The sequence below is a fragment of the Cyphomyrmex costatus genome, unplaced genomic scaffold (assembly GCF_001594065.2).
Source record: "Cyphomyrmex costatus isolate MS0001 unplaced genomic scaffold, Ccosl1.0 scaffold1316, whole genome shotgun sequence".
Classification (NCBI taxonomy): Eukaryota; Metazoa; Arthropoda; class Insecta; order Hymenoptera; family Formicidae; genus Cyphomyrmex; species Cyphomyrmex costatus.
Genome location: NW_017275301.1, coordinates 4,660 through 27,091, shown reverse-complemented (window position 1 = coordinate 27,091; position 22,432 = coordinate 4,660). Strand labels below are relative to the sequence as shown.

The 22,432-nt window shown below is 33.0% G+C and overlaps 2 protein-coding genes across 2 annotated transcripts; one reads left to right on the top strand and one right to left on the bottom strand.

Moving 5' to 3' along the window:
* The first annotated feature begins 615 nt into the window (after positions 1–615).
* On the top strand, positions 616–9,700 carry LOC108782567 (cytokine receptor-like). The gene is given in 11 exon segments (XM_018550866.1): positions 616–621; positions 4,183–4,258; positions 4,261–4,590; positions 5,315–5,605; positions 6,526–6,828; positions 6,952–7,109; positions 7,242–7,413; positions 7,576–7,884; positions 7,972–8,120; positions 8,247–9,144; positions 9,448–9,700. Coding segments are annotated over 11 exon segments (2,877 nt in total). The 3' UTR covers positions 9,633–9,700.
* An 8,685-nt stretch (positions 9,701–18,385) lies between these two features.
* Positions 18,386–21,931, bottom strand: Diap2 (Death-associated inhibitor of apoptosis 2). Its single transcript, XM_018550869.1, has 9 exons — positions 21,885–21,931; positions 20,910–21,441; positions 20,653–20,773; positions 20,353–20,538; positions 20,094–20,269; positions 19,615–19,890; positions 19,265–19,407; positions 19,004–19,176; positions 18,386–18,610 (listed from the first exon to the last, which is right to left on the bottom strand). The coding sequence occupies exons 2-9, from the start codon at positions 21,414–21,416 to the stop codon at positions 18,420–18,422; spliced, it is 1,773 nt and encodes a 590-aa protein (XP_018406371.1). The 5' UTR covers positions 21,417–21,441; positions 21,885–21,931; the 3' UTR covers positions 18,386–18,419.
* Between the last annotated feature and the right edge of the window lie 501 nt (positions 21,932–22,432).

Below are 22,432 nucleotides of genomic sequence, written 5' to 3'. Positions count from 1 at the left end.
TCACGAAAGATGTGGTATTACGTCAATTGCCTCGTGGGCTTTGATAACAGAAACGTAATACGACGTCATCGGTCACGAAAGTGTCAATAAATTTGACGATAATAAAATTTAATTACGAGAGTACACACAGAGCCTCCTTATAATTGTCTTATCAACTCTCCCTATTCGCCGCTACCGCGCGCGTTACGTTATATACATGCGACCGATCGTTTATGAGAATCGTTATACGATAATAAGAAGTACTACAACATCGAATTTGCATTGCAATCAGTTCTACAAATGATTGGCGCAATCCAACAAAACGAGTAATTTTTTATCTAAAAATAAATAATTAAGCAGATTCTCAGTTTAATATTACTTTTTCACTGAAAAAAAGATGGTTCATTTGATTAATTTTAATTCGATTATAATTTAGTTAATCGTGTTCTTTTATTTCTGTTTTTTTTTTTTATTCAATAATGTTATACATTTCAAGTGTATAATATGTTTAACTTATAAATAAACAATTTTTCTCGTCAGTGTTTTAAGATGTTGAAATATTTTAAACTTTATTAAATTTAAATACCGACGACTGCTTTTCCAATTAAAGCGATTAATCCAAGCCTTAATGAGAAAATGCCGGTAATTTTCCGAGGTTTGAAAACATGACGATTAAACTCACTAGTTTTCAGCAGACACACATCTTTCTGGATTCAAAAATTGCAACGCGTACGATTCACACAGATTTCTCTCATTCGTATTGCGACGCGATTGATCGATTGAAGCGGGAACAATACGAGTAGCAAACGAATCGTAATCACGGCGCGAGACGCGGTTAAGACGAAGGCTCGGCTCTCCGTCAGTTTTCTTTATTATTCTACAATTTGCCCTGCGGCTCATCGGCGGATAAAACCAATCGATCGATTTATCGGCGCGATAAAGCCACACACACACGATACCGTTCCTCGATTTCGCCTAGCTTCTGAACTAAACCCTGCAGATACGACTCCGATGTTGTTTTCGCGACGGGATATCGATCCGCCTCTCTTTCTTTTTCTTTTTACGTGATTGCCGTTGAATTCCATCGCGAGCACGGAAAAATTACCGCGCGAGGCTCGTTGCACGCTGAAGGTTCTCGCACACTGAGAAACGCGCGGCCGCGTTCTTTTTCCCAGCGCAAACCGTAGATCTGTTTTCTGCGGCTGAATTAGGGTACACTTTTGAAACTTAAAAGTGAGATATATAGCTATACGGTGGCTTGCAAAAGTTTCCAGCCAGTGACATTTTGTATTCTAATTTATGAAAAAAAAAAAGAAATCCTGATAAAATTTTATTGTTATCGGGTGTTAGTACAAAAAAAATGTGGGTAACGAATCTTGTACTAACATCTGACGATAAATTTTAAAATTTAACTGTTTTGTTTTATAAATTAAAGTAAACAAAATGTCACTGGCCGGAAACTTTGCACGCCACTGCGTATGTTTGATATTTGTCGAAAGCGAGAAAGAGAGTTCTAGTGCGGTCTGGTAAAGGAACAGAAAACAGTCTACATAAATAAAAAAAAAGTTCTTCCTATCGGTATCAGTTCCGGACCGGATTCCAGTTTGTGACACATATTCGGTGTTCCGCAATAATGACTGTGCATCTGTTATCGTCGTGGGTGGGCAGAACGACCGCTATCGTAATGCGGATGTTGAAAGTGCGCAGCACGAAAAAAACGAGAAATATGATCTCGAGTAAATTTTCATTTCACGTCCCACTCTCTACAAACATTTTCCATTAAGAGATTAGTCTGGATTATAATACTTACGAATGAAACTTTTCTAATGAAAGATTAATATAGATTACACATTTGACAAATGAATCTTCTCGCTTAAGAGTTTAATGTGGATTATGAGAGAAAATTATTTCTTGTAATAATACTATAAACTTTTTTGCATATTCGTATCAAATTGGCAAATTGATTTTTCACAGAATCGTTCTCGTGGCGTATTTAATTTTTCTAGGAAAATCGGAAATTGAATTAAGATATGTATATTATTGTATAAAATAATTATTATATGTGAAAGTTGATTGGTTTGTAAGAACATTGCACATTTATCACTGTAGAAAAAATATATTGCTTTATGCTAGCAGAAACATTTTCTTTTTCTTTGTGAAGTTATTATTATTCAGAAATAGAAAAAACAAAGATTTGGTGTTGAAAAGAGGTAACGATGAATTTTCTTCTTACACTCACGTCGATAATAACGTGTCGTAGAGTCATTTGCATATTTTGTGGAAATGTTTCCCATCGTGCGTGTTATGCAATGCACATTATGAATAATTTATTTTGTGATTAATATGTTACATCCCGCTAAAAACCCCTCTTTCTTCATTATTATAAGTATATGATTCATACATTTTCTTTATCCTATTTCTAGTTTGGTATTTCGTCTTACAATTAGTCAGATATTTTGTCTCCATTAGAAGGGCCTATCTTAGTTTATAAACATTCAAACAACAAATGGCTCACGCTCGCATACCTTGGCACGGCAGTGTCGCGCGCTTGGCTTAGCGCCGAGACACTACCGTGTCTCCAGATATCTATTTTATAATCTTTTTTCCTTCGAGGGCCTTTTTCTAGAAAATGTTAAACAATAGCATATATGCCTAATAATTAAGTAATAATATATGGTAAAAATTAAGACCTTTCCGAATGCGAGGATGAATATCTCTTATTTTTCTTTTTCTTTCTTTTATCTCTTATTCTTAATGAAACTAAAATCCAAGAGTCATAATACATAAAGTTATAAAATATTTTAACCCATTAACGACCAAGATGACGGGATTTTTAGCTCATTTTCAAAGCTCTCTAGCAAATCGAAAAATGAAAATATCATAATGAAACCAACTTATTTTACTATTTTTGGGTATGCTCTATCGATTTATGGGGTCAAAATTGCGTTTCGACGGGATTATTATATATACCATATTTTCTATATGCATATTTTTTCATGTCTCTCATTAGAAAATGGTTCACAGCGCGAATATGCACAGTGAGAAAGCACATGTTGAATAATTTTATATAATCAGATGGACCCCGAGTAATGCTGTACTCATCGTAAATCATAAGTTCAGGATTTCATGAATTTTTTCCCAAGAATCAATGCAATCAATCACAAAACGACCAAGAACACTTTTTCACGGAAATTTTACGAAGAATATAGTACGATTTTTTTATTCGGAAATAATGTAATTTTTAATATTCCACCCGCCATATTGGATCCGCCATTTTGAATTTTGAAAAACCGTCGTTGTATTTCGATCCAATGTAATCCGAAACATAAAAAAATGTAATAAAACAAAGCACCGAAACATTTACCGACGAGACATGTGAGAAATTCCGTTATTTTTTTAGTTCCAGGGCCGCCATATTGAATCCGCTATTATTAACATCGTGAAATATATTAAAAAGCGACCAGGAATATTTAATAAATCAAAATTTTACGTTTTGAGACAAAAATTTTGATTAATGTCGATTTATTTCAGAAATATTTAGGAAAAACACGTATTTTTAGAAATTTTCACACTTTTCCGCCATTTTTAATAGGATAAACTGAATGGAGCTGAATAAAAAAATTTTTCCCTTAAACTACAACTTATTTGTCCACGTTTGTCCATAGTTTGGAATGGATCGCCATCCCTTATCCACTTGAAAAAAATTGACGAAGAAAAAAAATTTCCGATTTTTCGGTACTTTTTCAAATAAAATCCGCCATATTGTTTTTCTGCGGCATGGGAACGCAATTTTGACCCCATAAATCGATAGAGCATACCCAAAAATAGTAAAATAAGTTGGTTTCATTATGATATTTTCATTTTTCGATTTGCTAGAGAGCTTTGAAAATGAGCTAAAAATCCCGTCATCTTGGTCGTTAATGGGTTAACCCAATTTAAAATATACAACATTAATATAATTTAGAACATGTCGTTACATTTCGCCTCGCATAAGGATATTAGTTAAGGAAGATCGAACTTTTATAAATTATTAAAACTCTCGTCTACTAACAATAAGATAAGACTAGATTCGTAGTGTCGGGAGTAGGGCTTACGCGGAGCGCTGCTCCCTTATCGTAAGAAAACAAGCGCGAGCATAGGTTCCACCAAATTCTAAAGAATCCTGATTGGTCCTGAAAGGATACTCCCACGTTCATTTTTTAGTATAAAAGAGCTGCGGAAAACGTGTCCAATAGTGCGGTTCATCTATTACAGGACACTTTATTATCTTACAATGCCATTGAACTGAGCTGTGTTCGGCGCAAAAAGAATTTGTTTGTCCCGCTGCCCCTTGTAATCATGAATGTAATACAAGTGTAATGAATCACCAAAATCATCATAGTTCCACGCGAAAGAGGGACGCGATGAGATATTCTCATGCAGCGGATGCACTCTCGATAACAAAATACATTCTCGTATTCATTAATCAAATGTTAGGATTAATAACCACCGACTGGATAACAAATTCTTCATGGAGGAGATGGCGAACTTATTTTCCTTTCTTAGTTTGCCTATTTTGTGTGACGCAGTGTTCAGCTCGCACTTGCTCAGTTGGATTAAGCACACCGGGATGTAAGTTTCGTTTAAATATATCTCTGTATATAAATACAATCAAATATATACTCGTAAAACACATTGTATTCTCAATTTTGATATTAACGATTAGTAAATTATTTGTGAGCTATTTGGATTGATATTTAAATTGGCATGATTTTGTTTTCATTATATTCATACTGCATAGGCTGCGTTTCATTTGCTGCTTGTAGCGCTCTTGAAATTTCATTCTTTTTATAGTTTATCAAAGACAAAGTGATGCTTATAAGCGCTGTGAGCGTCAAATGGAATACACTCGTAATGCACATTTTGAGATATATTAGAATGTACGTGTTTACGTATTATAGAGCAGAAATAAAAGCCGTTTTCTATTTCTCTCGCATGCGTACCACTGGTGCGTTAGGATTATAAATAAAACACATGTCTTATCTCTCCTTTTGGAATTCTGTCGAGCTAAATGTATATATCTATATTTAATACTCGAGCTGTGCAGTTTACATTGAAATTGTGACCTAACTCTGTGCATTCTTATGACATTTTACGTTTACGTATACATTTTACGTTTTATAGTATTTATAATGCAAATTTGTCTAGCATATATGAATTTTGGTTTAATTATTTTATTTACTTATAAAGAGAGTTTGCTTATAATCTATGAATTTTTATAATTGAATTATCTTGTACTTTCTATTTCAAATAACAAGACTATAAAATTTCATCTTGTTCTTAATGCTATTCGTAGGGACTTGGCCACAAGGTGATATTATTATCCAACATGGTAAACCACTCAGTATGCTGTGTCTATTGAATGACACTATCGTAAAACGTGACTATCCTAATAAAGATGCAGGAAATCTCCGATTCTTTCGTAATAATCAAGAACTGAAATCGGAATTCGTCACGGTAATTAATGAAACTACGATAGAGCTGTTTATCAAAACACCACCACCCTCCGACGATATGTACAATTGCAAGTTGCAAGTAAAGGAAAACGACTATATAGCAGTTTGTCTCAATAAAGTTGTAGTTGGATGTAAGTAATTATACTTATTTTAATTATATTATCTGTGTATATTCCATTGTATTAACGGGTCTTTAAACTGATGGAACAATCAAGAAAGACACGACTTCTCGCGAAAAAATAAGTTAAAATAATTAAAATATAATTTTTTCACACAAAATCTCATAAAATAAATTTTATTTTACATTTTCGTCTTATTTTTTGTCAGTTCTTTAGTTGTATTATCAGTTCTAAGATATCTGATGTATGTGCTATTCTATTAAAGAGTTTATAATCTATTAAAAAAAAGATACTTTTTGTAATCTGAAGAATTTGGGTATCGAGAAACATATACATCTTATTTTTTATAATTATCACACGTATTTGAAATATAGCTATCTACATATCCAATAGAAGTTACATTTATTCTTATCAATATGACCCGATGATATTTTGCAGAGACAGTACAGTGCATTGATTCTCTTTTCATTAGTTACGAGTAAATCGTTTGACATGCATGCGTCTTAGAAATCGTTTTATCATCGACAATAAAGATAACTAGAAAGCGGATACTATACAATATAATATTAAGAGTTAATCAAATCACTTCCCTCGTAGAAATTTACTTATTTGTAGTATCGATATTTATGTTACATTTCTATTTATGTAATAGATTTTAATTTTAATATGATACATATAAAATATCTGCACAATACCTCAAAAGCGATAAAAATTGAAAATTTGTATCGATAGAAACTAATAGAATTGATCGTGATATGCAATGTTTATAAACATGTTTATAAACGTTTATAAACACAATTTTGAATATCTGTTATCAACTATTTAGCGAATATCAAAAACTATATTTAAAAATTATTTATGTAGTTTAAAAAACAATACATTTTTTTATGTGAAATATTTTATTTTATTTTACTTGTTTTGTTTCACGACAGATCCACCTCAAAAACCTAAACATTTTGACTGTGTTTCCTATAATTGGGAAAGCTTTAATTGCACATGGGAGCCAGAACATAATTTCGTCCATACAAAATACGATTTAATGTTCCAATTATCTGGAAGATCAGGAGCAATGTATTACTGTCCACTTGCAACAACAGAAGAGAATTCATGCACGTGGGATATATATTCCGATCCAATATATAGGCAACCGTATGCAGTTTATATTTTCATATTGAAAGTATCTAATCCTTTTGGGGAACTCAACTTTACATATCGTGTCCCGCATTATCCTAATGGTATGTAAATCTTATATAGATTACTATATTATATTTATTTCTCCTCATAAAAATCTCTTGTAATGAGAAATGTACAGTTTTTATGTGCTCTGTATACTTAACATTGAGAATTATTTTTTTCAGTTATTCCGGCTAAACCTTACAATCTTACCTTAATAAACAAAACATCGGAAAGTGCACTGTTGCATTGGGAACTCCCCTTTCCAATGGCGACATTTCCAGTTGGTGTTCATCATAAAATTATGTATCAACATCAATGGGATCATGAAAAAGATTGGAAGGTATGATCGTATTGATTCAAGTTTTTTATTTTATTAGATAATTTGTCGATGTCGCACTTATTGAAAAGAGTTATCAATTTTGTGATAAACAATAATAATGTTGATTCAAACTTATTCTCCCCTTGTCTATAGGTCATAAATATTACGCATCCTGAGAATAGAGAGCAATGGCTTTACAATCTTACCGGATTAGAGTACGCTAACACAGTATATGATGTTCGAATTTATTTAAAAAGCTCGACAGCTGTAAGACCGGACCGATGGAGTGAATTTAGTGTTGTTACATTCAGGACGTCATCAAAATGTAAATAAATTAATGAATTAGGAAAAGAATCTGTTGTTTTTGTTATTTATGTGATATAACTATAATCGATATAAATACTTATTATTATTACAAATTTGGCTATGACTAATTAACAGATAACATCTATCTGTTTCTATTAAATTTTATTTGATTTAACTTTAGTACCTAGTGCTGCACCGCGAACTGACATCGGTAGCTTCGAAATTGCTGAAAATAATGGAAACAGGGACGTATATTTGTACTGGCAAGCGATACCACAGAATCAAGAAAATGGCGATAATTTTAAGTATCAAATTATTCACATGGAGGAAAATGGCCAGAAAGTTGCACTTACACCAAGTGAAACAACTAGGACATATGCCAAATTGAAAGGAATCAGCCTCAATAGTTACCTGTTCGAGATCGTTTCAACGAATGAAGTCGGAACTAACAACAGCCGTGCGAGAATATACGTACCAAATCAGAAAAAAAGTGAGTATAATAAGAAGATAGATGTTAAGAGAGGACAGAAAGATTCAAGTATCTACCTAACAATTTAATACATTATTTTGTTCTTAGTACCACATGAACCAATAGCGTTCACGAAAATTGATTTTGAAAATGGATTGTATGAATTATCTTGGAAGCCACCGTTCGAAGATTATAACATCAAGAATTACACAATCTTTTGGTGCGACAATGAACGTGATCGTCCTTATCAGTGTACCGTATGTATCCATATTTTCTTTTACATTATTCGAAAAATAATTTTGTTCACAAATAAAAGCATATTTCACATAAAAGTTTTATTTCACATAAAAGTTTACACTCAGCGTTGAATGATATGTTTGCAGGGTTACTTGGACTGGGTGCACGTGCCTAAAAATACTATGATCTACAACATAACAGTACCGAATCCGTCCAAGGTATACCAATTTGCAATCTCCGTCAATACTGAGAGAGGTAGCAGCGGCATGATATGGTCGTCATGTACGGTAATTCATAATAAGGTGCTCGGCAAAATGAAGTCTGTTTGGATCAATCGCATTGGATCGCACTTTATCGAAGTCGGTTGGAAGCCTGATTGTTCAGATCGCATTGGGATAATTGAAGGATTCAATATCTACTACTGTCCCATAGTATCACCAATGAATGTCAACTGTAACGGTCCCATGTTTAATAGTACCATCAAGGCGGACGCACATACGATACATGGCATTGTCGATAACCTGAAGCCCTACACTACGTACATGCTGAGTGTCGCGGTGCTGACGAAGAGCGGTGAGGGTCTGCGTAGTCATCCCCTGTATAATACCACTCTCGAAGCGGCGCCCAGTACCCCACCGGCAAACGTGAGAATCACTGACTTGTCCAACACGACAATGTATATCTCATGGAAAAAGCCGACGACGATGAACGGTGTGCTCAGATATCATGAAGTTTACTATAATGATCAAATCATTAGAGTGGATGATAAGGATTACATCAAACTGATGGGTTTAAAGCCGTATACGAAATATTTTATTAGTGTTTCCGCTTGTACCGTTCAGTGCAGTGAAAAGTCATCGATGATAGATAATTTCACGAGAATTGGCGTGCCTGGCAAAATCATGATTCCTTTAGTACGCTTTGTAAACTCCAGCCAAGTGATCATCCAGTGGGAACCACCGCAAGAACCAGCCGGTCCAATAGAGCATATGTATTACGAAATAGAGTATGGAAATGGCTTGATTCAGAACGTTACGAGAACAGGTGAGACTGTCTTTAATAGAAAAATTTAAGAATCTTTCCTTAATAGAAAAAAATTGAGAAAATTTCTGAGATAAAATTAAATTAAACTATAATAAGAAAAATAATCCTTTCAAATAAAATTCAATTTTCTTGAATTATTTTATTTTTCTATTCAACTTAATTTTATTTGTGTTGAATGATATAGTGCTAAATGTAATAGTTACACATGAAATAAGAAATGAAAGGAGAGAGAGTAAAAAATATGAAGGTTATAGAAGAAATAATACGAAAATTCAATTTTGATATTATTTGTTTATATTGCAGAAGTGCAATTGCCCATTCCCGACTGCAAAAACGTCGAGCATCGAGAGCAGAAGCACAGATTCCGAGTTAGAGCTATTAACACCAATCTTAACGGTGAAGTTTTGAAAGGATCCTGGTCCGACTTTGGGGAGGAAAATTGTTATAATAATGGTCTTTCAGTCTATTATTATTATTATTATTATTAAAAAAAGCAAACACGACACACACAAATTGCGGCTGATTTAATTTTATGTGAACACGTTTGCTTATAAAATTGAGCACATTTGTTATAACTTATATATACACATATATGGCATATTAATATTTGTGAGTATAAATGACGACATTTAACATTGAGAACATTCAACGTTGCACTTTTAATATCTTTTTATAATAAAAAGTAATAATGATGACTACAGTTTTTATTATTCGAAAAAATACTTATTAAAATTTAGTAAATTTTTTTCACAGTTTATGTATGTATTTATCGTAGTAACATTACAATTCTTTTGATCAAAAGTTTTGATTCCCGGTCATTGCAACCGATAGCCGTTTTTTCCATGAATGAATGACTGAATGACGTGGCACCCATATGTTATACATATATACTGCGCAAATGTATGAAAAACATCTGTGAAACATCGTAGAAATAGGTCCAAATACAAAAGATTTACAAAAGAGATCGAAATTGATACCTAGTGAAGGAATTCTAATGGCTCCTGCACACCAAGCGCGATGCGCGACACGCGATACGCGATATCCAATATGCATACATCTTTATCGATGTTCTCATTCTAAAGCTGTACGCTTATTAGATATCGCGTATCGCGTGTCGCGCATCGCGCTTGGTGTGCAGGAGCCATAAGACAAATACCCTTTGGGACCTTTGTGAATGAAAGAAAAGCTGAAAATATAATAACTTGGGACAACTTGATGAATTACACATTTCGGGGAAGAAAGATCATATTCGTACACTTTGCTGTAGACATACAGACAATTTTTCATCATTTTCAGTCGATCAATAAAAAAAGGTTACTTTACAATAGAGAAGTATATCACACATTTGCTATCAAACGCAACCTTACATGTAAAATATTGTGCGCGTGATAAACAATTATGTATGTTTATGCATATGTCATATGTTACAGCGTGTGTGTGTCCAAGATATAAGGTGAATGTACCAGTTAATGGACAGTTAGTGGGCATGGTCCAATTCATCGGACAAAGCAGTATAAAATTTTAAATATTAAGCTTTTAATTATACGTACGATTCTAAATAAATGTTGTTTATACAAATTTAATAACAAATTAATTAACGTCTGTTCGTGCAAGAATCTGCGAAAAGAAAAAGCAAACGTGACTTGTGGTACAAATTCCTCTGAGTTGATGAATTCTAGCTAAGCCCTATCTACGTCACTTTGTAATGAATCAAGTTAACAATAGTTACATTTTCTTCTGTTGCCTGCTTTCGACAAAAGTATGCGGGACCTCACACAAGTATAACAGGTACACAGAGATAAGCATGAGAATTTTTCCTTTTTTGAAAAAAAAGGTAAGATATTATTGTGGAATTTGAAGAACGATCACGAAAGCTTTTAGATGAACGACAGGTAGGACAAATAACGGACAGATCTATTATATTTATTTACAAGCATACATGGGCGCGCTTAAAGTAAATATTCGTCCCGTCTAATACCGAGCGTTCTCAATCTCACGCTCTTTTTCTCTTTTATATAGTCCAGCAGTACAAAAAGCGTATTCCACTCCAACATACATGTACGTACACAATATCGAGCTGAATTTTTTTTCTATTCGAAATATAGCAGCCGGAGTAATATAAAAATTATTATTGATATAAAAATGTCTTGAGAGGTCAAATTTATTTAAAATACATTCTGAAAATTCTAGTAAGTTTAATATTTTATACTTCAAAGTTATTATTAACTAAACAAGGTTGTTATTATAAACACAAAATCAATTTGCTTATTATGTAAAATGGCTTCTTCGATCGATTTTATAATATATTCTTCGAATAGCATGTGGAGCGAAATAAATGTATAAACTTATACATTTGCACAATGCTATCGTTCCTCAGCATTTATATTTTACTCAATATAATTTTATTATACGAAAGCCATTGTTCGTCGCGTTGGAACGTGTATATTACGGCGAGGTATTCTCACTCGACAGCGTCTACCTTGTTACTGCAACGCCAAATAATTAGACAGTCTACCCCTCGTGTCTTCTGAACGTAGAAATTCTTAATAATCGCGGAAATATTATATAAGTAAGGATTATCACTGCATTCTTGCGCAGTCGTTGTGCAATGTAGTGAAACTATTTGTAACACTCTATTAATAGTGCTTATTTCTACGATGGATTATATAATATTAGGTATATAAAATTTTTAGACACGGATTCGTTTAATACCCACGTTTTGTTTCGGTCATAACATTAATGACCTGTGTATATATTTAAATTTTATCGAGAAAATTTGATAGAGCAGCTACATTTAAGAGAGCTTAATAATGTATAATAATTAAATAATTAATGGAAATTTGAAGAACTAAATAAGAATCAAAATTTCTTGCAATTATATATATATATATATATATATGTGTATTCTCTGAGGAATATAATTCCTCACAATTAAAAGATGACATTAAAGCTGCAGTTGAAATAAATAAAATGTTTACGAACGAAAACATTTGCAAAAAAAGTTATTCTGTTTTTTAGTAACTGAAAAATCAATTGTCTTAGCAAGAATCTTATTTATAGTAGCACTTTTAATAATTTCAAAAGTTAGAGCTTAATCTGAGAATAGAAATTTTTTTGTAAAATTCAGAGATTGTTATCTCTATAAAGATATTTCCTTGATAGAAAATGGAGAAACGAATAAAATATAGTCGTTGTTAAGTCGGGACTTATTGTGGCGGACACCTGACACAATGACTAAATGACCTTTGTCGACATTTTAGGTTATCAAAAAACAAAGATTAGATACAGTAAAGCGATAAGATTTTCTTATTATATTATTTTTATTGCAATTTCCGATATCAAAATATCAAAGGCTTAAACTTTCATAAAAAAAATAATTTAGAAATGATAGCCTTAATGAGCCAACGCAGATAAAATGTATCATATAATCACGTACAGCAAATTTTAATTTATGTAAACGTTTCGATTATTGTTTTGCTCTTTTTCAGTACAAATTATAGACAATAAAATATAGTTATAATTTAAAAATTATAAAATTGTTCATATTCGCAAATACATATATCTATATTCGTTGTTAATATATGTAAAATTCTTGTTATGATAATAGATAATATTGATAAAATATTAAAATCAACTGAACGAAACTATACTTCCTGCTAACTGAAATTTTTAAACAAGGCTAAAACGTTCATTTTTGGATCGACATTTAATCAAAAATAAAAATTTATAAAAACTTACAGTTTGATATCTGTCGAATATTAAGTGAAATTATAGTTGTGTCCAATTTGGAAAGTCATATGTTAAAAATTATAAAATATCAATCCAGATAAGCAGTGGTGTATCGTCATAAAGAGCTCAAGTTGAAATGGTGGTGAATGTCCTTAAACATCAGTAGCGTTAAATATGTGCGGAGGTCGACAAATATTTTGTGTTTTTACATGATAATAAATATTTCAGATATTAGTCATTTTTTACAGTGATATTCCTCGTCAAAAATTAAAACGTTGTCCCAATTCAAACTCATGCCACTATTTTATTCTATGTTCAGTGATTACTGAGAGTTGGTTGGTATTGTGATTAATTTGATTAATTTTTATATTCTGCTAGTCTCGTTTTAAGTAAACGTTTAATTTGCCCTACATATTCACAATCTTTATATTTTATACTTACTTTATTCACTTATACTTACTATTAGCACTTTGATCCAGCTTTGACCGTTATAGGCGTTTAATTCCTTCATTGTTTATATTTTATCTTATAAACTACTCCTGAACGAGAATTAAGAGGTAGTTTGTCTTTCGGTTTTCTGATTACTTAACTTATTAATGTTTAGGTAAATTAGTTTTATGTTACACAAAAATCTGTAAGCTACATTTTAATTAATTAAGCTCGGGTAAAACGTCCGATAGCCTTTACTACAGTAAATCTATGGTCGTATATATCAGTATATATAGAAATGAATATATTTTTAGAAAAAGATCTCGTTACGATCTCCCGCTGAGTTCGAGACCTTCCTCTTTACAACCCTTCGAATCGATCCGTCCTATCGGAAGTCAGCTGCTATCATCCTACTACAAGAATCTATTTAAAACTTCGCATTCGCTGATCGCTTCCCTTTGTGAGTCACACAGTGGGAATAAATAAGAATTACAAGCTAGAATGATATCAGAGAGTGATGCAGCCCCGATAATCTCACGTGGCGAGAATCTCCGCCAGCCGGCAAAAGAGAGAGATAGGGGTAGGCGAGGGGGTGCGACAAATGAGAGAAAGAGAAAATGAGCGAGAGAGATAAAGAGAAAGGGATGAATGATGTAGACTGCGCGGCATGACAAACGGCGGAGGGGAAAGGAAGGAAGGAAGGAATGCTTTAGCCGTACCAAGCCGTGCCCGCAGCGTGCCTTTGTACGGAAGAGAAAGAGCGTCACGTGCACCGGCAGACACTGGCGCGCCGCGGCGCCTTGCTGGCGCAGCCGATGAATTTGTGCGCGTTTCACGAATTATTCTCGTCCCCTTGGCAACACTCGCTCGCTCTTTATCCCTTGAGTGAAACGGAACGGAGTGGGGAGGAGACGAGACAAAAAATTTCCCGGTACTCGCGTACAAAAGCATCAAAGACGGAATGAACGAAATGACTGAAAGAGAAAGAGAGACAAAGATAGAAGTCGATCGGGACTGATACTGCTAGAGAATAATCGATTTTTCGCGGAAATTGATAAAGTCTATCGGCGTTGACACAAGGATGATGAAAAAAGACAGAGAGCGAGAGAGAGAGAGAGAGAGAGAGAGAGAAATGGAGAGAACAGGCAATCTTATCTACACCTGTATGTACTTTTCTACCATGCCGCACCGTTTCCCTCACTCGCGCCATTCAAGAGGTGTCAACGTACCGCTGATAAGGCGTGTGTTGTCACTGCTTCTCTCTTTGACACTTCCGTGTGTCACTGGTGATCCCTCACTCTAAAAACGGAAGTCGATTCTCGCTGCTCTTCGTTGCGAAGCTCTTTTCCGAAGGTGCCGGTGTGTCACTGCCACGTGTTTTCAGAGGATCAGAGGTGTATCACTTGTTATTCGGATTACCCGTTGTCCACCAAGATCTGGTATCGCTTGCAGTTCCCGCTCGGCTGTCCGGAATAGTAAAACCCGCGACTCAACTCGATTTGATCGTGATGACGTACCGAAAGGTTACGATTCACTCGAGGGCGACTGCCGGGCGGAAAGTATTCCGAAATGGAAGACCGAAACACTGAATTTCGCATTCGGGCAAAGAAAAATGTAAAAAGCGGGAGAAGAACAACGGATTTTCCAATCGCAGGACACGTGTCGAGATCGCAAGATCGTCAGGGGCTGTCCTTAGCAAACCGTTTTACAAAAGATCCCCGCAAGCCACGACTCTATCGAGACCGGTAGGACGTGGAGCAGCGGTGGCAAGCAAGGGAAGGGTGGATCGTAGTCAATAGGGAGGGAGGGAAGGAGGGAGGCATGAATGGCATAAGTTCTCGACCTTCTCGACAGATGAGCCACCAGCATTGGTCACTCATATGGTCTACTCTTTTCGTGGAGGCTGATGGATTAAAAAACGTTAAGAAACTAAAGGAGATGATCTCTCTCTCTCTCTCTCTCTCTCTCTCTCTCTCTCTCTCTCTCTCTCTCTTTCTCTAAAATTTTCGGCTAATCCGAACATTATTTCAAGTTGAATACGTGTTAACTATAATAACTTTTTTTTGGAGGAAATGTCTGATTTTTTATTCTCTCGAAAAAAATTAACGCTCGGATCTTGAGGAAGAATTGCGTTATATTGAGGAACATGTAAAGTATATTCTGTTTTTAGAAAAATCTAATTTTGTAAATTAAAAACATGATATATATATATATATATACAACGGCGGCTTTGAGAATAAATAATAGTAATATCAATAAATAATAATAATCTAATAATAAATTAACACGCCAGAAAAAGCCAATACAGATCTATTTGAAGTTAATCTGATTTTACTTCTGTATAGAATAACTCTGAATTTAACTCTCTTATTCAATACTATAAGATATCTCGTTAATTTGCAGGAATTGCGTGATAATAAAAAGAAATCTAAATGGAAACTTTCCACCCGTGATCAGTGCGGTTATCTGAATATGTCTGTCGCGATATTTATCAAGTTCAGGAATGCGACTTGATAAAATTATGGTCAACAATCGCGTCACTTAGAAAAAAAATAACTCAAAAGAGAACAGGTGTGAAATTCTTTTATATTTTAAGAAATTGTACATGGCATATGACATCGATCTCGCGATGAATTTCTATCTCACAATGCTAACAATATATTATGAATCTAATGTAACATAAAATCTTTCCTCGATATTTTACACAACAGTTTACTTATACAGCTAATTACTATAGGGGGGTATATAGAAATATCACATTTATATTAATTTCTATAAACATGAAGATATCTTTCGTTATTTCTTTGGAATGATTCTAGCCGATTTTGCTTTCTTAGAATAATTACATCTATTCGTTTTTTGTTGTACACAATAAATTTTTTGTAATATATCAAGTGTTCCGTATTAGCTGCAGAAGATTCTCGGATCTCTCTATTCTATAATCAATCAACAGGTTTAAAAAATTTGTCATACGGCAAAAACGGACAAGCATAATATTGGCCTTAAGATTACGTACTAATGTAAGACTAGAAACTAGTATGGGCAGCTATACATATACATATATATATATATAAATATATGTATTATTTCTGTAATTTGTTTATCTTTAATAGTAATTCTACAATTTGCTCTCTGTTTCCTGCTGTTTGTCTCTTGCCTTTTTGTCAAAAAGGCAAGAGTGGACAAGAGACAAACAGCAAGAAACAAAGAGCACATTGCAGAGTTACCATAACACGTTGAGCGCCGGCGACACAATACCGTATGCCACAGATTTCTATAATTTCCAGCAATATACTAAAATAACTAATCAAGGTTCTCAAATTGCATAAAAAAATAAGTTTCCAAACATTGGATAGTTTTAAGGTTCGGCTGCTATAAACGGTACATCTATAAAAATTGGTCGGCGCTCAATATGTTAAAAATCATCGAATTGACAATCGTCTGTCGATTTAATCATTTTACGTTTCTTTGTACTCACTTTCGACAAACGCAACAACACTGATTTCTATAGCTTTAACTATCTTGACTATTATACATATTATCTGTAAGAAACGACGTTCACATACACATATATATTTTATCACTATGAGACATCATGGAGACGTATCCCACTGAGCGAGATTGTGTCTCTTTTGTACATGTCCTGACACAAATGTGTTTTAAGCAACCATTTAAATTCCAATTAGAATTTATTAGAAAGTTTTCACGCTGATTTTTTTTCATCAACATATACAAATATCGTCAAGTGATACTTTTTGTTGACTGGATTATATCTGTATGATATATTTAATGTATATTACGAAGATATCAATATATAACATAAGTAATGTAGCAGAGTTATATGTCCAAGTCCAATGATTTCAATATAATATTAGATTAATATTTTACAAAATTAACAATGATATAATGATTTATTATTATATCTGTAAAAACTGACAATGTACAAATAATAATTAATATAATGTGATAATAATTGTAGCCCAGTCTGTAATCAGTTGCAACCTTTTCAAGTTTTCTTTACACTTTTTCACTTTTACAAACAAATTAAGAGATATTTAACATTATTGTCATTTTCAATAAAATTAGAACAGATGAGACATTTATATGCAAATTATATACATATATAAATAATATAAATCAAATTAAGAGAAATGGCGTAAATTCGGTATCTTAGTTTCTCTTCCACCCCTCCCGCCAATCTTCATCAAATTTTTTTATTATATATCAAGTCTATACAATCAGTTTCAATTATTTTTCAAAATTTTCTTTATACTTCTTTATTTTTATAAAATTAGCTGAGATATTTTACATTATTGTCATTAAAATAAAATTATAACAGATGATAAACATTTGTAAGTAAAACATTTTAAATAATATAAATCAGAAAAAATAATGTGAAAATATACATTAAATATTATAGCTAAAATAATGAAAATTTAAATAAAATTAATAAAGGGCCACAAGCCAGAAACAATAAATCTGTTGTGATCGATATACAAATTAAAAATAAAAATAAAAGTAACGCTATACATAAATTCACAGACTTTCGCTTCGATCGTGTAATTTTCAATGTTAAACATAATATAAAAATAATAATAAATATTGTCATGATATAGAAATGGTTGAAAGTTATGAACAATGAGTCGAGATTGATACAGACTTATATGTACAAATGTTCAAATGCAAATGGTGATATTAAATCCATTCAGTTCCTTATTTTCATTTTCAAAAAATAACGTGTCCTTGTCGCCATTACATACAGTTCCATTTTTGTGGTATAAATTCGACTTTTTAGTGGCTCTCCTCAATTTTCATCACACTTTACAGAGAGGCCTGACTTAAATTAACGCTAGATTATGCGTGATTCACACAATTTACAATTTGCCATTCATTGTAATTAATAAAACATTTTATTATCTGTTAATATCTTCACAATCTATTAATAGTTTACAGTTTACAATCTAATCGCCTAAATCACCATAAATTGACAGATTTATGGTGATTCATCCTTTCTTTGATTTCATAAAAAACCATTTGCAAATCTCAAATAGCGAACTGCAAATCTTAAACCACGAATCGCGCATAACCTGGTATTAGATTTATATGAATAATTTACTTTAGGACAAGAAAATACGAACATAACCATGAATCCTGAATCTACATAATGGACACCTCGCAAAAACCGGTGCGCAGTTGCTACATGTTGCTAAATGTCCACAAGGTAAAAATACTATGGCTAGTTCGTGATCCATACAAACTTTGCATAAACGAGCCTCTTTCAACTTTCTGTTTTCCTCTTGCAAAGCCACTGAAAAGGGAGATACAAGCTCTTTAAATACATGTGTACATTTCTTTCCAAAAAATCAAATTACATATGTATAGAATGTAGAAAGCATAATACAGCTTTAAAAAGAAAATATTTTTCGCACAAAAGAATATTATATCAAGAAGTTATATCAGTTAAGATTTTTTATTAATTTTATCAACATTTATACTAGGAATAAATATTGTGATAAATTTTATTAATTTTATCACAACACATTTATTCCAGGAATAAATGTGATAAAATTAATAAAAACATCTTAAACAATAGTGTATGATAATGATAAAAACAATTGTAGATGAATGGCATGTAACTGATTTCACAGATCACATATAGATAATATCAAATAAATAAATATAATATTTATCTGTTACTTACTAAGATCATCTGATTCGTTATCCGTTTTTTTCTTTTCGAGATTTCTTTCAAACACAGAGTCAGATGCTTGTGTACTATTTTTATTTGCAGAATTATTTGTCATTTGTATAGTAACTTGATTAAACAAATTATTCAATTCTGAAGTAGGTGAGTTAGAAGTGCTGTTATCAAGGCTAAAAAAAGTATAATTCTCAATGATACCTTAACAATTTGATTATTTCTAATTATATGTAACATACACATGTGCTGTATTTTACATACCTATTACTCTCTTCCATAACTTGTTGGTGTAAAACATCTTGTATAAGTTGTGCAACATCACTATATGGTATGCCAACTCTTTCCATTCTGTTCTTCAGAGCTCTCTTGACTCTATCTACTTGTAGCCCAATTTCAAGAGCAGCCTATGTTGAGAGAAAGTCATATTAAATTAATTAATCTTAATTAGGAATAATTAGGAACATATAAGTTTTCAAATCACTTATAAAGAGTTTACGTCGTCAATGTTTTCACCGTTTTTTTCACATAGTTTGAATTGATAAAAGCATTGTAAAGTTTTCTCTAATTCCAATGTAATACATACATGTATACAATTTAGTCATTCTACTTGCCTTAGCTGGAGCTGTTTCTAAAAGTTTCTCAACCTCTGCATTTGTTATTGATACACTGGATTGTAAAACTGCCGAAAGAGATGCAACCATAGTTCTTGTAGGATCTACTGGTGTACTTGGTTCACTAGATTGCGAAACTGTGGAAACAGATGCACCTGAAGTTTCTATGATATCTGTGGCAGATGCTATTGTATTGTCTGGTTTGCTATTTTGTGAAGTTGAAACAGATTCAACTGAAGACTCTGTGGCACTATCTTCTGGCATGCCAGTGATAATCTGTATATATCATATATATAATTAAAAATTTTTTAAATATCACAATTATATACATCAATATTACGTAATGTATAAAATGTATCTTATGTATGTTATTATATGTAATCTAAACATTATATATATATATATATTTTTACAACATAAAATTTATATTGTCTAAATTAATTCATAAAATCATAAAAAATAGAATATATGACAATTACCGAAAGATCGAAATTTCTATTATCAACACAATATTTGACGAAGTCTTTTCCACGTACAAGATTTACAAAGAAACAACTTGAGAACCATCGTGCATGTTCAACCCATACATCATCAGTTGGTTGCCAATTTCGTAATCCTCCATCACAATGAAAACATCTAACTTGATCTTCGTAGCCTGTCAAATACATAAGATTAATCATTAAAACAAACATGTTATGGGAAAGATATATTAATTTATAAGATAAATATAATTCTGACCGCTATAATAGAATCCAGCCTCAGCTAACATTTCTGGAGTTTGGTTAAGGTTTTTTGGCCATCCCTTAAAGGTCTGCAACCTTTTTTCATACATTGTGAATCCTGGTCTTTGGGGTGTCTTATGTATCTGTATTCCTGGCATATCTGTTCGACTTTCAGGCATGACACAGACAAATCCAAATAACTCTGTTGAAATAACACCATAACTAGTAATTGACAGTACACAAGTTTTATATAATTTAGTTAGATAGAATATTTATAAATATTATATATCGCAAAAGTATTACTAAAATAATATACCTTCTACTGGTTGTAGTCTCATATAGAAATCGCAATTTGGAAAATTCAATCTGTGCACACTATCCGGATTGTCACCAGGTTTCCAATTCATCATGACACCTTTGCAAAATGCGCATTCCACCTGTTATTTGTACAAAATGTTATGCAAGCATAAAATATTTTCAAGTAATATATAAAACTTTATTCTTTGTACATAATTTTTAGTTAATTTGCAATAGATTTACAATAATCTTTATATATTAGAATAATTTTCTTACCATATCTTCCCTTTGAAGATAATAAAACCCTGCCATGGCCAACTTGTGTGGATGGATAATACTTGTTTTTGGCCACTTTTGAAATGACACTATCCTTTCTACAAGGTTACTGTATTCCATAACCTTAAGGGGATCTACAGACCTTTGTGGTAAGCTCAGATCGTCTTCGACACTGCTGGATCGCTGCGGGTGATCCGTAGCTGGCGACTGTTGATGTGTTGATGATTCTGCAGCCGCGTTTTCGGCTGTCCCAGGTATGAAGGGAATGTTGATAGTATTGGTTGGTGCAAGAACGAAAGGGCATTTGGGCGCTTTCGTTCGATGACGAACCATAGCATGATCACCATAATTCCAGTCAGATATCCTCGTGCCACAAAAAAAACATTGAACCTCTAGGTCATGTCCAGTGTAATAGAATCCCGCTTTTGCGAGACGCGTTGGATCGACAGCGGCGTTGGCCGGCCACTTGCCACGAAACGTCCTGAGCCTGTTTTCCTCGACGTTCATTCTGCTCGTCGAGTCAAATCACTGTCTGATAAGAAAACTCATAGTAAATCAACCTAATTAGTTTATCAACTAATTGAAGTACGAACTAATTCAGTAAGTGGCATCACTGAATTTTAACAAGTCATTAACAACAGTTCGCTGAATTGTTAAATATATATTGAGCACATAACACAAGTCAAATAAGTACGACTATCGATTTATAAATACGACACATAAAATACATGGGTTGTATTTAGCAAAGAAATTGGAAAAAAAGCGATTACTGATCAGGTGAACACTCAGCGATTTCACAGAGAAGCCCAAGAACTGGCTGCTGTGAACTGACATCAATCACATTACTGAGGGAATTCCAGCCAGAGCCAATTCCAGTCTTTTTCGTGCTTACAGGACCATCACAATAGTATACCATAACTCCGTTGCTCAATGAACCAACGTCTACTTTAATGATATGAAAAATTGATGTCATACCTTTTTTTATAACACTATCGATAAAATAGTAGTGCCGATCATTCAACACTGTTGAAAATAATTAATAAACTAGTGCGTATTCCTACACATATTTCCTATTATGAATATAGAATCAATCTAGGCAACTCTTGTTAGCATGGACACGCACCTCATGCATTTTGACAGTCGTGTGACTGTTAAAATTTGAGTGATCAAGAATAATAAACTGATAATACGGTACTAATTTTATAATTTATAGACATGTAAATATATATATATACACGTTTAAAACTTAATAATACTCAATTTTTATTAAAAACTGTGATTTAACGTTATCATCCGAGTTTGATTATCAATAATAATAAAAGCAAAATGCAACTTAATGTATCAATTATCGATAATGTCACCGTTCTTCTCCGATTTATCCCCGTTAATAATCACAAAAATAGTGTAGAACCAGGGTAGAACCAGAGAGAAGCCTGAGAGCGGCCATGCCCGGGATTTAGCTACAACTTTATTTTGAAGCGCCTCTATGTCCACAAAACGTGGACATTGAACTATGTAGCCAA

Bases quoted from the DNA above. Each gene is read 5' to 3' on its own strand.
- Diap2 (XM_018550869.1), bottom strand. From the start codon at position 21,416: ATGAACGTCGAGGAAAACAGGCTCAGGACGTTTCGTGGCAAGTGGCCG. The intron at 20,270-20,352 runs GTCAGAATTATA...TGTATTTGACAG, and splicing joins GGCTGGATTCTATTATAGCG to GCTACGAAGATCAAGTTAGA. The intron at 19,891-20,093 runs GTAATTGTCATA...TGATATATACAG, and splicing joins ATAGAAATTTCGATCTTTCG to ATTATCACTGGCATGCCAGA.